The 15,041-nt window shown below is 37.2% G+C and overlaps 1 protein-coding gene across 1 annotated transcript; it reads right to left on the reverse strand.

Moving 5' to 3' along the window:
• Nucleotides 1-7,332: 7,332 nt before the first annotated feature.
• On the reverse strand, nt 7,333-14,204 carry LOC147486226 (uncharacterized). Its single transcript, XM_086573683.1, has 4 exons — nt 13,873-14,204; nt 13,390-13,590; nt 10,338-10,422; nt 7,333-7,353 (listed from the first exon to the last, which is right to left on the reverse strand). The coding sequence occupies exons 1-4, from the start codon at nt 14,202-14,204 to the stop codon at nt 7,333-7,335; spliced, it is 639 nt and encodes a 212-aa protein (XP_086429809.1).
• Between the last annotated feature and the right edge of the window lie 837 nt (nt 14,205-15,041).

Here is a 15,041-nt window from a genome sequence, read left to right on the forward strand (position 1 = left end):
CACGAAGTTAACTAGGAAGGATGTGAAGTTTGTGTGGACTAATAATTGTGAGAAGGCGTTCTTAGAATTGAAACAGAGGTTGACTACAGCTCCAATTCTAGTAATCCCGACTAGAGGCGGAAAACTAGTGGTTTTTACAGATGCTAGTGGAACTGGTTTGGGTTGTGTGTTAATGCAAGACCAGAAGGTGGTGTCGTATGCTTCACGACAGTTAAAGATACACGAGAGACGTTATCCTACTCATGACCTAGAGTTAGCGGCAATGGTTTTTGCTTTGAAGGTGTGGAGACATTATTTATATGGTGAGAAGTTCGAGCTTTACACAGATCACAAGAGTTTGAAGTATCTTTATTCACAGAAAGAGTTGAATATGAGACAGCAGAGATAGATGGAGTTCATAAGTAGTTATGACTTCAAGATTCAGTATCACCCAGGCAAAGGCAATGTAGTTGCGGATGCACTTAGTCGATTGCCTGGTGTTTTGACCACTCTTATGGTGCAAGAGTGGAAGAGTTTAGAGACTATAGCAGCTTATGATGTCCGGACTACACCAGATACAGATGAGGGGTATATATGCAGTTTGGAGGTTAGGCAAGTGATTTTCAGTACAGTGATTGCTATGCAGCACAGAGACCGATTTCTTTTGAGTCGGTCAGATGATCTGGTCATTGATATTTTAGATGATTGTCCGTCTAAACCCTGCAAGAGGAAAAGCAATCAAAAATGATAACCAATATTTAGTCATCAATAAGGCGACAATGAGTGCTATAAACCGAATCCAGACTGGTTAGACTCCATCGCCAACTAAACATCACTAAACTGACGAATACATGAAAATAAAATAAATCAGCAGCACAAGAATGAAAAGGTATTATAAGAATCAAACTTCTACCACGCCAATTATCCAAAACACCTAGAAAATCTCTATAGAACCAATCGCATAGGACACCGACCATAAACAATCACATAGGAGAAGAAAACGAAGCACAACCAGAAGCAACAATATCGATATATTAAATTCATATCAGTAACTAACAATGCAAGCAAAATTGAAGAAAAGATCATATCAAGAAAAATCGAAGAAGAATCAATGCAAGCAAAATCTAAGGTAGAGAAACGAAACATTCATCAATTAAGAGAGATGAAAAACAATTTGTTAACAGTTAATTGAGAGATGACTGAAGTATTCTACTTACCCTAATTTGTTAACAGTTAATTGAGATAGAGTGCGATTTTTGGTTTCCAAATTTAGGCAAATTTTGCAGTTGCTTTGGTTTCCTCTTTCGCACCAAAATTTTGAAATTTGTATTTACAGTATGACTATGACAGGTGAAATTTGACTAAACTGATTTCGTCCAACTGACTCGATTTGGGTCAAAGTCAAACACAGTCATTTTGAGAACTTGTTTTTTGACCGGATCAGGTTAGACCGGGGTTCAAAGTCTTCCAACCACTAATTCAAATGAAACCAGAGCGGTTATTTGTTAAGTAAAAATTACGCGCCATTAATTTTGGTACAGCTTGCACATAGTAGATTTAGCAATATGACTAGTATACTGCAAAGCAGTTGGGGCGTGAGCGGAGAGGGAGAAGGGCATTGAGAGTGGAGAGGGAGACGAAGAGAAGAAAATTGAGGACAAGCAGACAGAAACCAACAAAATCACATTTTTTGCCTCATCCCTCAGCCCAGAACATTCACTCCGCTCACTTTACTGTAATCTCTAATTATAATTGAGGCTACTAAAGGAAGTATTTGGTTGAATCAACTCAGCCGGGTTGAGTAGAAACTCCCAAGTTAAACACCTTTTATAACATTCGAACAACCGAGTTTACCGGTTCATAACTTGAATCTGGCAGTTCAAACCGTTAAAAAAATGGTTAAACCCGGTTCAATAGTAAAAAGTCAATTTGGGGAGTTTCCAATCCAGGTAAAACCGGGCGAGTTGTAAAACCATGCTTACAAGGGCTCTGTCAACCGGCCTTGCCAGCATTCCATGAATTAATAAGAGATATGTACACACCAGAGATGATACTGACCATGACGTGTATTGGTGTAGATTTTACAATTCATTGTGTCCAATTAAAAAGTTTATTTTGATTGGATAGATCACATTATTACATTTTTTTTAGTTTTTTTTAAACGAAAATCTATAGTACGCAGGCTGTACCTGCGCTATCACATCTGGGCCCTCTAATAAGAAAGAGGTGAGGGTGTATTGCATGGCAAAGTCTATAACCAAGGCTCTAGATGCCAGCGCACCCATATTGAGGGTGTACTCTAGAACTGCTATTTTTTTTATACACAAAATTATCAAATATAGTTTGTTTGGACGACGTGTGATACCGTTCATGGTTTTAATTAACAATTTCACCGATCCAATATGGACCTGTTAACTCTCTAATCTATGTCTCTCTCGCTTAGAACATAACTCTGAACTTTGATCATCTTGATTTTGATGACGATATCACTATTCTTTGTCAAATTTGCTCTATCATAAAATATTTGTCTTATCAACTGACTAATATTTTTATTTTTATATAAGGATGACCTGTCTTATCACAGACATCAAATTCATTCGATCTTCACATGAGAGTGTGTGCAATCTAAAGGCACATGACAGTTCATATTAACAGACAAATGTTTAGTGACATACTACTATTATTAGGCTTCTGTGAATCGGCTTATTACATTAGAATTCAAATATTTGTATACTCATAAATGAATGTAAGACACAGGTCAGTTACAAACAAGTTGCGGGTGGGAGAATATATATCAAGCAGCGGAGTTAGTACATGAAGTACTACAAGTGATGAAGTGCATAGGAGGAGCAATAATTCTACATTGACACATTCTTCCGACACAGTGACATGATGGAGGGGGGGTAACTCTTTAGCAACATTTCTCTCACCAATAAACATGACAGTAGAATATTGCTTTTGATTTGAATCTATCATACCAAAGTAATGAAGATGAAGAAAAAAATTCAAAATATAATTTTTGACAAATGAGATAACTCGAAAGACTATTATATATATATACTTTGGATTACTACAATGGACAAGTACAAATACCGATGTTTTTTGTCCTGCCTAAGTCTCGAATTCTGTTGTAAAAATTAGTACATAACAAATTAGTTACATCAACTAGTATACAACGTCAGTCTGTATGCTACTCCATTGCAAGGACAGGTCAACCTAGGCTTTTACATATGAACGAATATCGAACATTGTGTATGAATGAGAGCACCAAAATTTTACACTTCAAAAAGAACACTACAACAAAATGGCGGAAGACTGTCTCGTCAGGTCAGAGAAGCAATATAATGCTAGTGAAGCTTGGATTTAATTCTATACTTGGCTGGGGATGTCGAAAAGGCATTTCTTCGATGCAGAAAGGTGATCCTAGGAGGTAACAGAACGGTTTAAAGGCTATCATATATGATTCAGTATGAAAGTAAATACATCTAGCTAGAGAGCAAAACCCCATGGGAAGTAGACTGATTATTCCACACGTGGAAGCAGAAACATGAAGCCTTAATTGAAAGGATGAGTGGAGGTGGCTCAATGTCGGATATGTCAATCTGTTCCATTATTGATTTCGATATGTCATCAACTGAAAAGGGTATGCTGTGAGGTAAATGGAAGGAAGCAAATGATCACTACGTTATCAGATTTGCGCATATGGAGTCAAGGAAATGAATGGATAACAAAATTGAATAGTTTGACCTATGTACCTTGAATCATCATCTAACAAGAAAGAACTGCTACAGTATTATTGTTTGAATCTTCAGTCATCAACACTCTCTTGTTGGAAATGACCTAGTCAAAGACAGTTGACACTGCCTCCTTTTTGTGTATGAGATGGTATATGGATGATGTAGATAGATGATGGTCGTTGAACAAAAAGAAGCGTATCAAAACCTAATTATCCCTCAATAAGTAAAGGATGAGTAGGGTATCGTTCCACTTTTAAGTGTATGTTTATATGAAGGACAGGACTGGAAAGAGGGTTTGAGGGATTAAAAACTATGATTATAGATATTGTAGATTCTAATGCTAAACTAAACTAAACTAACTAAACTTATACTAAAGCTAAGAATTGGAAATAAGGAGAGAATATGAGAGAGATAGATTCAAGATATTCAAATCCACCAATGCTTTTGATTCAATGACCTTTTGCTTCATGTTGTTCTCCAAGTAGACTACAATCGAGCAATCGAGCGAGTGCCGATGCCCTCTTGGATGAAACATTGTTAACAATTAACTCTACTTAAGGTTGTTCCTATGTTCATGTTACTAGTATCTTCCTTCCTTTTATGTAAGCTTGGGCAGCTATTCAATGAATCACCATCTAAGGCAAACACAAGGAATACTTCCCTTACTCTAAAACACTACACAATTAGAAGAAAAGTAGAGAATAATAGTATAATATTCAATTACAATAAATAAAACTCTATTCTAGCATTATATTCAATTGCAATAAATAAAAGCATGTTACTAGCAAATATTTAATTGCAATAAATAAAACCCTAAACTAGCATGATATTCAATTGTAATAAATAAAAACCTTAATCTATACTTCCATCCCCTGGTGTGGGCAATGGAACTAATAACTAAAAACATAAAGAACTAACCTGATTGAAGAACACCATAAACCAAAAGAATCATTAAACCTTAAGCACCGGCTTCATCTCCTCCCTTGAACGAGAAGATTAGCCTTCCATAAAGAAGTAAGAACACGAGGAACGAGAAGAAGAAGAGTTGAAGAACATAAGACTAGAAAGACTAATTTATTAAGATTATCTGCCTCAAGTTCTGGAGACAAGAATATAAGTAAATTGGCCAATTACATGAGGCACTTAGGTCCTCTATTTATAGGGGTTACAATGAGCTCTAGAAGCATTCCAAACCGTCATTTGTTTCCTAATACAAATAGACTTCTTCCAGAGTCCGACTTCGTCTTCAAAACTGAGAAGGAATTGGCTACAAGAAATGGGATTCATGCGTCCGTCGCATTATTCATGCATCCCAGACTTAATCAATACTGCCTGATGCTTTCGATTTATCGTCCCCGCACACAATAAAAATACGTCTGGACGCCGATACATCGTCCCCGCACGCATAAGCCGATTTTCTCTTCTCGCTCTATCCTTCTATCCTCTTTTATGGCTTTGGTCCAAACAACTAATCCTTTGGCCTTGGGCTTCCAAATAGACTTTAAAATAGGTCCAAGTCGCATCTTTAACAGCTCCAATTCCTTGGCCTTCTCCATGATTGTCCACGGGCCTCTCATGTGATCTTTAATGCTCCGAATTACTTCGTTTTACCCCATTTTCTCTAATATTCTACAAAACTCTCTTTTTCACCTGTAGAATCTTAAAACACAACTTATAAACACTATTAGTCCACTAAGATGGCTAAACAAGAGGCATAATCGAGGGTTAAATAGCACTTTTTGAGCACTTATCAACAGTCACTACACCATATCAGTCTATTTGTAACGGATATACTACCATTACTGCCAAATATTAGTAACGGTTATCTTGCGTTGACACAAAAGCGTTACTAATATTAGTAACACTTCATATCCGTTAGCAAATTTACTAACGGATATAAGGTGTCACTGAAATTAATTTTAGTAACAAATACATAACCATTACAGTGTATTAGTAACGAATACCAAATTTAATATTTCTCCATCAGTAACGGATATAAGTATCACTATGAGTTTATAGTAAGGGATTTTGTCAGTTAGTGTTAGAATGTTTCTAACGGTTTTGTATCCGTTACTAATGATTCATTGTTTTTAAAAAAAAATTGTGTTGTATTTTGCTATTATACCACCTACAGTATTGCTCCTGGGCTACCTGCACCTAGGGATGTCCATCTTGCCCAACACCCGAAACCCGAACAAAATACCCGCACCGAATCCTGCCTGAACCCAACAAAACCCGAACCCAAACCCAAACCCAAAATGAAATACATAGGGTAGGGTTTGGTCACACTCTCTAAACCCTCGACCCGATAATTTAGCCCTAAATCCGTTAAAAGGGCTAAAAAACCCGAAACCAAACCCGAACTAAAATCGAGATTAGCTCACCTCGGTTTCAATTACATACTACTAATCTCATATAAAAGAATGAGTTAGATAAATATTTAAATGAGTTACAATAATGAGTTATTTAATATATTGGATTATGAAAAAATTTATATCGAGATTTCCAATTTTATCAGTAATTGCACGTGATCATGTGTCTATAGTTCATTCTGAGTCCATCTATTTTTAAATCATATTAAATAATTATGTCCGAGTATAGGTGATAATTACTTCCAAATTCATTAGAAGTTTTATTTTGTTTGAAGGATTGGTGGATAGCCGAAGAAAGAATAAAATGTAGATATATATTTCAAATAAATTTTATGTTATTGTCTTCTTTATTCATTTATACCAGGCTTTATCCTAACCCAAACCCAAACCCGAGCCCGATGGGTACCCAAAATATAGGGTTAGGGTAGGGTTTGGTCACACTTCTCAACAAAATACCCGACTCTGAACCCAACCCGCTGAAAACCAGTCTGGGTTCGGGTAACCCGATACCCGTTCAAAACCTGAAAAGTCAGGTTTGGGCCGGGTCGGCTACCCGTTTGGACATCCCTGTTGCACCTGCTTCTACCATACATTCCAAATATATTACAAAACGTGTCCATCCCATTAGACATCAATAATTGCCCATGCTGTATAGCACTAATAACCTCAGCACACCTTTGGCGCTATGGTAAAAACCAAAGATTAGTACATATTAAACTCCCCTGGAGGTAAAAGCTTAGCTCACCTCGAGGTACCCTAGTGAGATACATATACTTGGAGCCACTAATTTGATGATCTTATCTTCTAATTATATGTGTCATCTCCTCCAGACGTGTACAAAATTACAGCATTGGACAAAATTATAGCAGTCTTAAAATTTAAACAATATCCAAATAAAATTTCATAAGAATCTACCCACTTACCTAGCATTTGAATAACGGTATAATTTTGATTAATTGAGAAGTAACACAAAAGAAAAAAGAAGTCAGCACAACTAAAAAGTGTGCTCATATAGGTTCTACTATAGGCATAATATGGTTTGCCTACGAATTGAAGCAACAAAATAACTGACAATTCAACAAAGTCAAATAATTACAACACCGTCAAATTGCATCATGAAAACTATATATTCAATTCGGATTTTGTAGTTCACATTTTCAAGTGAGGCAGTAAACTTGAACACATTTCTCGAGCAAATATGGTTGAATAACTATTTAGCTGCAATATGTGCATGAGATTTTCACTTAAATCCGTGATGCTTGAACCTGTTGCCAATAAATAGAAAGCATGAATAAGTTGGCAAATAAAAGAGATAAGCAAGCTAGGGAAGATCCAACTTAGGGGATTAAAAAATTATTCGGAAGGCAAAAGCATCAGGTTCGGACACTCCCGAAAGAGAACACCATCATCTAACTGAGATTGAAAACCCAGAATGACAAGAATAGCTAACATGCAACAAATATCTAACCACAATCAACCTCTTTCACTCTTTACTATACTTAGTACATGAGAGTGAAGTTAAAAAATGAGACTCAATCCAATATCAGTAACTGTTAAATGAAAATTTGATATTAACCAATCAAATTGGTTAAATAGTTTCAGCTTTAGGATTATACTAATCCACTAACACTGGAAAACTTGTACCCAATAAACAAAAAAATTAAACTAAATTATAAAAAAAAAATATAGCTAAAAATGACAGTTGTATCTTTGAGTACAGCGAAAGGAGCATTCAAATTGACAATTGTCACATCCTTTGTCATCAATGCCACACATTCTGACAACAACATACTAAGAATTACTAAACAAATCAAACTAATTGAAAATCATTTAATTGCTTATAGAAGAAAGAGGACAACAACAACAACATATATAAGAGTCTTTATAATGAGATCCATGGCTATATAAGAGTAAGACCGAGCATAACTTCTGACTATCGTAGCCAAATGCAACAAAAGAAGATTCACTAAAAAACAAGACATAAAATACTATCTTTTTATGTAAGCTCCTGAAACCTAAATTTGATTCAAACTATGTCGAAAGGCTGCTAGAAATCAATCCAGTGCTACTGGACTGGGCAGACTACAACACCGTCTAAAAAGCTAGCTAGCTAGAGAACAAGTAAGAAAACTATTATGTGAATAAATTAGAGTCGTACTTATTATTAATATGTTGACACAAATTACACGACCTGGCCTGCCATCCCAAGATTAAAATCTATAAGCCTCATCTTGACCTCAGAATTATCTTTTTTTTTATAATGAATTAAATTATAATCACAATTGCAACTCCATTGTTTCTCCCTCTCATCTTTTTCTTATTACACCAGTCTCACCTTAATGCTATCTTAAAATGACTTAAAAAAACTAAACACAAAAAGACATAATTCAAAGCCTCATTGTCAACTTCAAGATACCCTTAATTTGTCATCCCTCCTTCATCTGAAAACTCATAAGTCAGAGTATCCCTCATCCTTATACGAAAAATTGTCATCCCAAGAAAAAAGGAAGCTACGTATCACTTACTTTATGTAAATAATTAGTAATCCTACATTCCTACTCTTCCCAAATCATTTTCTCAAAAGAGGATCCCTTTCCTTATAGGTAGAAGTCACTTATAATGAATATACAAAAAATCTCCTATTACATGAATACCCAATCCAGATAACCAAAGTTACCTAGGCAGTCCCCAAAAACTCCTCAATCTAGGACTCAAATATTTAAGTCATGAAAGACTTCATACCAAGAGCTTTAGCAGGAAAATACATGTATATTTGTTGAAAAGTACTGAACGACAAAAATTAATGGAGTTTAGAAAGTGTGTTTGGAGTAGCTGACACTGATTCACATTTCACAAATACATGTCGTGCATTTTGGGAGATCTCTCACATCTCAGTATGTTACCAATCTTCAAAATTATACAGTCTTCAAAATCTAAGAGACTTAAGGCGAGTTCTGAAGGTTATTGAAGCATAAACTCAATGTCCAAAAACAGCACACTATAAAACTCCAGAAACTATAAGTGAACTAATAACTTTTGCAAAAACAACATGTAACTGTAAGGCTATAGCAGTATAGCCTCAGTGCACTTTCCCAATGTGAGTGTACGACGCTCTAAGGCAAGCCTCGAGATGTAAGCTCTTATGTGTTTTTCCAAGGTCTGCCTACTCTCTCATCATTAGAGGTCAGTTGAGCAAGGCTAGTCTTTCTTAAAATAGCAATTCCAAATATGGGACAGATGGAATAATTGTTTTGACTGCGGGCATTGTCTACCACTAAACTGCTTTCAATGTCCATAAAAGTGCACTTTAAGAGTCCAGACAATAAATAAATAGATAAATTAATGACTTAAAAGTATGGGATTTATATGAGTAAAAATAAACACAATCCAAGAAGTTATGCCTCTCGCACTGTATGTGAGGCTATACCGCTATAGCCTCAGTCCAGTTTTATGTGCAGCCTCGAAGAGTAAGCCTTAATTCACTTTTTCCTATTAAAAATAGTGACTACTCTCTCATCATTACAAGTCAGTCGAGTAATGGTCGTCTCTTTTAAACCACCAGTTCTAAATATGGAACAGATAAAAAGTTTGTTTTGACTGCTCGTGCTTGCATTGTCTCCAATATCCTGACAATATTTCCTCCCTCCCATAAATTAGTTGTTCAGTTACAATGAAGCTAGTTTCATGGTCGTGACCACATGTTTTTTAACACCACTCTATGTAACTCTAGGAATCAAATGAGACATGAAACTTTTCGCAATAATTTATCACAACTTCTATAACTTTATAACATTGGTTTCCGCTAACTATGGCAAAAGTGAACTAACGATAAATTAACTAAATTAACTAAAGATCATATTTTTATTCATATTTAAGATAATATAAACAAAGGAGCCTTTATATTATTACCTTCTGACTTAACCATGGTTAAAACTTCTTCTTTGAGTTGGACTTTCTCAATGTCGGGGATATCTAGGTGTGTTAAAAGGAAGAGCTTGTTTGCTAGTACTAGATGGGGTTGTGGTTTTTTGGGTTTCTATTTTTTTGTGTGCAGATCGACCAAAAACATTTCTATTTCATGAATGATAAGATTAGTAACTAAACAACAGCTATAACAAATCCCCATCCACTCAATATGAAATTTATTAGTAACTAAACAATGTGGTTTTCTGATAATATAGCATACTCAATGCAGACTGAAGTGTGAAACTTACTAGAGCATCAAAAGTAATTGATAAAAGTGAAATACCTTCTCTAAAAGTTGTGAAGCTGAATTGGCACCTAGAAGGCGCTGAAAAGGAGGAGGCGAAAACTTAAAATAACTTAATACGAACCTGCACAAAATTCAAAAACATACAATGAGCTGAAAAATAAATAAAACAATTTACTGCATTCAACAATGACACAATTTTAAAATCTAATCGTGTGAAGTATAGACTGTAAGTCTGTGACTAATGGTAAGGAAAAGCAATCTTCTCCGTGTAGGGTCCGTTATGGTTTCGCCGAATGATTTACTACGAACCGCGAAACACCCACGCGCAGCGGAATAAGGGATGTCACGGTTTGGTTAGAAATTTACCTTTTATATCAGCTTCTTGATATCTCTGAGAATCCAATAGCTATGAAATCTGAAATCAACCTCTTGATCTTCTGTTGTATTCCTATGTACAGAGTGGACGTTGTGTGTGGCAACGATCTTCCAACCTCTTCTTTTTCTCTTGGCCTCTCTCACTCACAAAATTGAATCCGATTTCTGGATCTATTTTTCTTGAGCAAAACCTTGATTTTTCTTGTGTAGTAAACGGCTAGAGAAAGAGGTTTCCTTTATATAGGCTACAACAGGGACCATGAGGAGAAATTAGGGTTGGGCCTCCTGACGGGCTTAGGATTCCCATGTTAGCCCAGAACACACAGCCCAAGTCCGTCAACAAATGGCTTATTCCACTAAAGGCCATTGTTGCACTACCGCCCTAATCCCAAATTACATGTCAGCATTTATGGGCTCTATATTATATGCTCGTTGATATCCCCGTGATTAAGATATCGAATGCCCGTTGATTAAGTCAAGTTACTGACAACTACATTAATCAACTTCTTATGTCCTTGAGTAGTACCACTCAACCTCATTGTCATGTCAGAATAAATCCACCTACAGGGTTTACATGACAATCCTTATGAGCTCATCAAGGGGACATCATTTACCCGACTTCTTGCGGGTCACGGATTCCTTCTATAATCAACAACACACCTTACATACAATGTCATTACCCAATACATCGAGTTTGTTGATTCACAAATGAATCTCACTCATTGATGATTTAAAGTAATGTATAATGCACATAAGTTCCCGTTATTATATCCGGATTAAGAGGACAAGCATCCATAATAACATAGGTGTTTGTTTTCTTATATAGTCAATATAAAGAGAAACAACCTCACTTGGTCTTGTTCAATACACACAAAGTGTACTAGTGTAATCCTATAGTCAAGATAGACTAATACCATATTATACTACAACCGTACCAATGGTTTGTCCAAATCCATCTAGGCTGTGAACGATTACTTATACTTTATAAGGTACTGATGATATGATCTTCTGTGTGTCACCACACACCATATCATCTACAACATAAAGTATTAGACACATGCATATAACTAACAACATATATAATATGCATAACATTTGCCCATATGATTCTCATTCAAAATATAAAAAATTAGAGTTATTACAAAAGTAATGCTTTTAGTATATAACCCTATCACTCCCTACATCAAACAGAAAACAACTCCTACAGTATAACTGGGGTATCCACAAAAAAAGATGATGAAAACCAGATTCCCAAACCCTAACCCTAAAAGCATGAGGCAATTGAAGGAGAGATGGTGGATTTGAGACGAGAGACAGCGAACTTGGTTTTTAAAAGCTCCAATTGCCTTCAAGTATTCTTTTTTTTTTTTTTTTTCGGTAAAATGTGATGTGTATATATAATCATAAAGTCAAAAATTTTAGGATGAGATATCCCACTCAGATACAACAAAGGAAAAGACAAATACAAAATAACTACTAGAAGAAGAAAAAAACTATGACTATCACCCACATGATAGCAAAAGGTAAGATGTTTTGCACTCTACATCCCTTTGGGGAATAGACATTAAGCACCCAAGAGCTCAACAGATCTTTCACTGACCGGGGAACAACTCAATACACCCTAGAGTGGCCCACAAAGTAACTCCATATCTCCCAAGAGAAAGGACAATGAATGAGAGTGTGACTCACTGACTCCCCATCAGCCATACACAAGGGACAAAAGTTAATGATTATTTTCTTTCTCCTAATAAGATTGTCTATTGTCAAAATCTTATTATGGGTCGCACACCAAATGAAAAAAGAAACAAAACAAGGAATCTTTGCTGACCAAATAAAAGAACTAGGAAAGTCTGGAATCATGACCCCTCGATTGTTAACCGGTAGATGAGAACACAAAGAAAAGTAGAAAGACTTGGCTGAGAATTTCCCATTCTTTTATATAGTTCAGTGCCGACAATCCCTATCCGGTCTCACAGCAGGAATTGCCTCTAGCATAAGCGTGAGGATGGCAATGCTCGCAATATCCCGATCAGTCAAATGAAGATGAATCCCCAAATCCCACCCAAGATTACCATTATTTAGACGCATGAAATCACAAATAGTGCGATTTTTAAAAACTAAGATGGCATAAAGTCTCGAGAAAGACAAGAATAACGGTCTCTCTGCTACCCATCTATCCTCCCAAAACCTAATTATACCCCCATCACCTAATACATATGTGATCTCTCTCTCAAAATCCACGAGACCTCTCTGAATACTCTTCCAAACCCCACACCCGTAGGGACTAGAATTTCCTCCGTCCTACCACCCAAGATTGGACTCACCAAATCTGGATTTGACCACACGCCTCCAAAGCCTCTCATTTTCTTCCCCAAATCTCCAAAGCCATTTGCCCATAAGGGCAGAATTAAACTCACAAATCCTTCGCAATCCCAGACCCCCATTCTTCTTCGACGTACAGACAATCTTCCAGTTAACAAGATGATACCTATGATTCTCCTCCTTGTCATCCCATAAAAAAATCCTAATGATCCTTTCAACCCTTTTGACCACGCTTTATGGTATCCTAAAAAGAGACATAACATAAACCGGAAGGCTCGAAAGAGAGCTCTTAATCAAAATCACTCTCACCCCTCTCGATAGGTACCGCCCATGCCACCCTTCAAGTTTCTGACGGAGGTTCTGCTATACAGGTTCCTACATAGTAGCATACCTATATCGAGCACCAAGAGGAAGCCCAAGATACCTCGAGGGCAAAGATCCAGCAGAGCACCCAGTGGCTCCAGTCATCCTATCAATATCGCTCATGTCAACCACCCCATACACTTTACTCTTAGCCATATTCACCCTAAGCCCTGAGATCACCTCAAAGCAACAAAGAATCCCACGAAGAAATCTAAGCTGTGAGAGGTCGCTACGCAAGAACACCACGATATCATCTGCATATTACAAATGAGAGACGAGAACTCGGTCTTGGCCCACCCTAAAGCCCTCAATAAACCCGAGCTCATTAGCTCTACTAATCACTCGACCCAAATCCTCCACTGCTAACAAAAAAAGAGGTGGAGACAGGGGGCCACCCTATCTAATGCCTCTAGAACTCCTAAAAAAACCTGCTGGGGACCCATTAATAAGGATCGAGAAGGAGCACGATGAGATACATCGCCTAATTCATTTCCGCCACTTCCAACCAAACCTCATACGTCTCATCACATAATCCAAAAACTCCCAACTCACATGGTCATAAGCTTTGGTAAGATCAATCTTACAAACCAGACCTGGTATCCCACTAACGTTCCTATCCCCAATCGCCTCATTAGCGACCAACACCGCATCAAGGATTTGACGACCACTCACAAAAGACCCTTGCTCCTCCGTAATGAGGTTAGAAATCACCCCTTTCAATCTCATCAAAAGCATCTTGGATATGATCTTATATACACTACCAACCAAGCTGATAGGATGCAAATCACTAATGTCCTCAGCTACTCTCTTTTTAGGGATGAGTTTGATGAATGTGCTATTCATGCTATTCGAAAGAAAAGATGTCTCCCAAAACTCCCAAACGGTCTCCACGATATCATCTCTCACTGCGTCCCAAAACTTCCGAAAAAACTCAGTATTGAACCCATCCGGTCTCGAAGACTTATCGTTCACCAGATCGACAATTTCCCTCCAAACCTCCTCCTCCTCAAACTCTCTTTCTATGTCCACACTCTACTCTCTCGAAATGCTAGGAAGGAAGAGATCATCTATAAGAGGGTGTCTACCTACGGGCTCGGTGTAAAGCCTAGAGTAGAAAGAAACCACCTCCTCTCTCAAGCTATCCTCTCCCCAAATAAGCTCACCATCAATCCTTTTGATCTCTAACATATTCTTTCTATTTCTAGCCCTTGCTCTTTGATGAAAATTTTTTGTATTAGAGTGCCCCTCCCTGATATCTTTGACCTTTGCCTTTTGTCTTCAGGCCATCTCCTCCAAATAAACCACCCTTTCAAACTCCGCCCTCTAATCCTGGCGTTGTATCCTCTCATCCAACTCGAGTTTTCCTTCTTCCTCTTTAAGATCGACTTTCCTAATATCCTCTAAAAGTGTCTCTTTTTTCCTGTCCATGCGCCCGAAAACATTCTTGTTCCACTCCTTAATTTTATTTTTCACAATTTGAAGCTTTTTTGCGAGTCTAATACTCGCTTTATCTCCATCAGTCTCGCAATTCCACCACTGCTTCAGATTCTCCACGAATTGGTTGTCCTTTAGACACATGTTCGCAAAATGAAAAGGAGTCGGGTGTCTCCTCTCAACCTCACTAGTTAACAAGATAGGGTGATGATCAGAAGTTGAGCTAGCAGCAACCGACTGGGCAAG

The sequence above is a fragment of the Coptis chinensis genome, chromosome 7 (assembly GCF_015680905.1).
Source record: "Coptis chinensis isolate HL-2020 chromosome 7, ASM1568090v1, whole genome shotgun sequence".
NCBI classification, from domain to species: Eukaryota; Viridiplantae; Streptophyta; class Magnoliopsida; order Ranunculales; family Ranunculaceae; genus Coptis; species Coptis chinensis.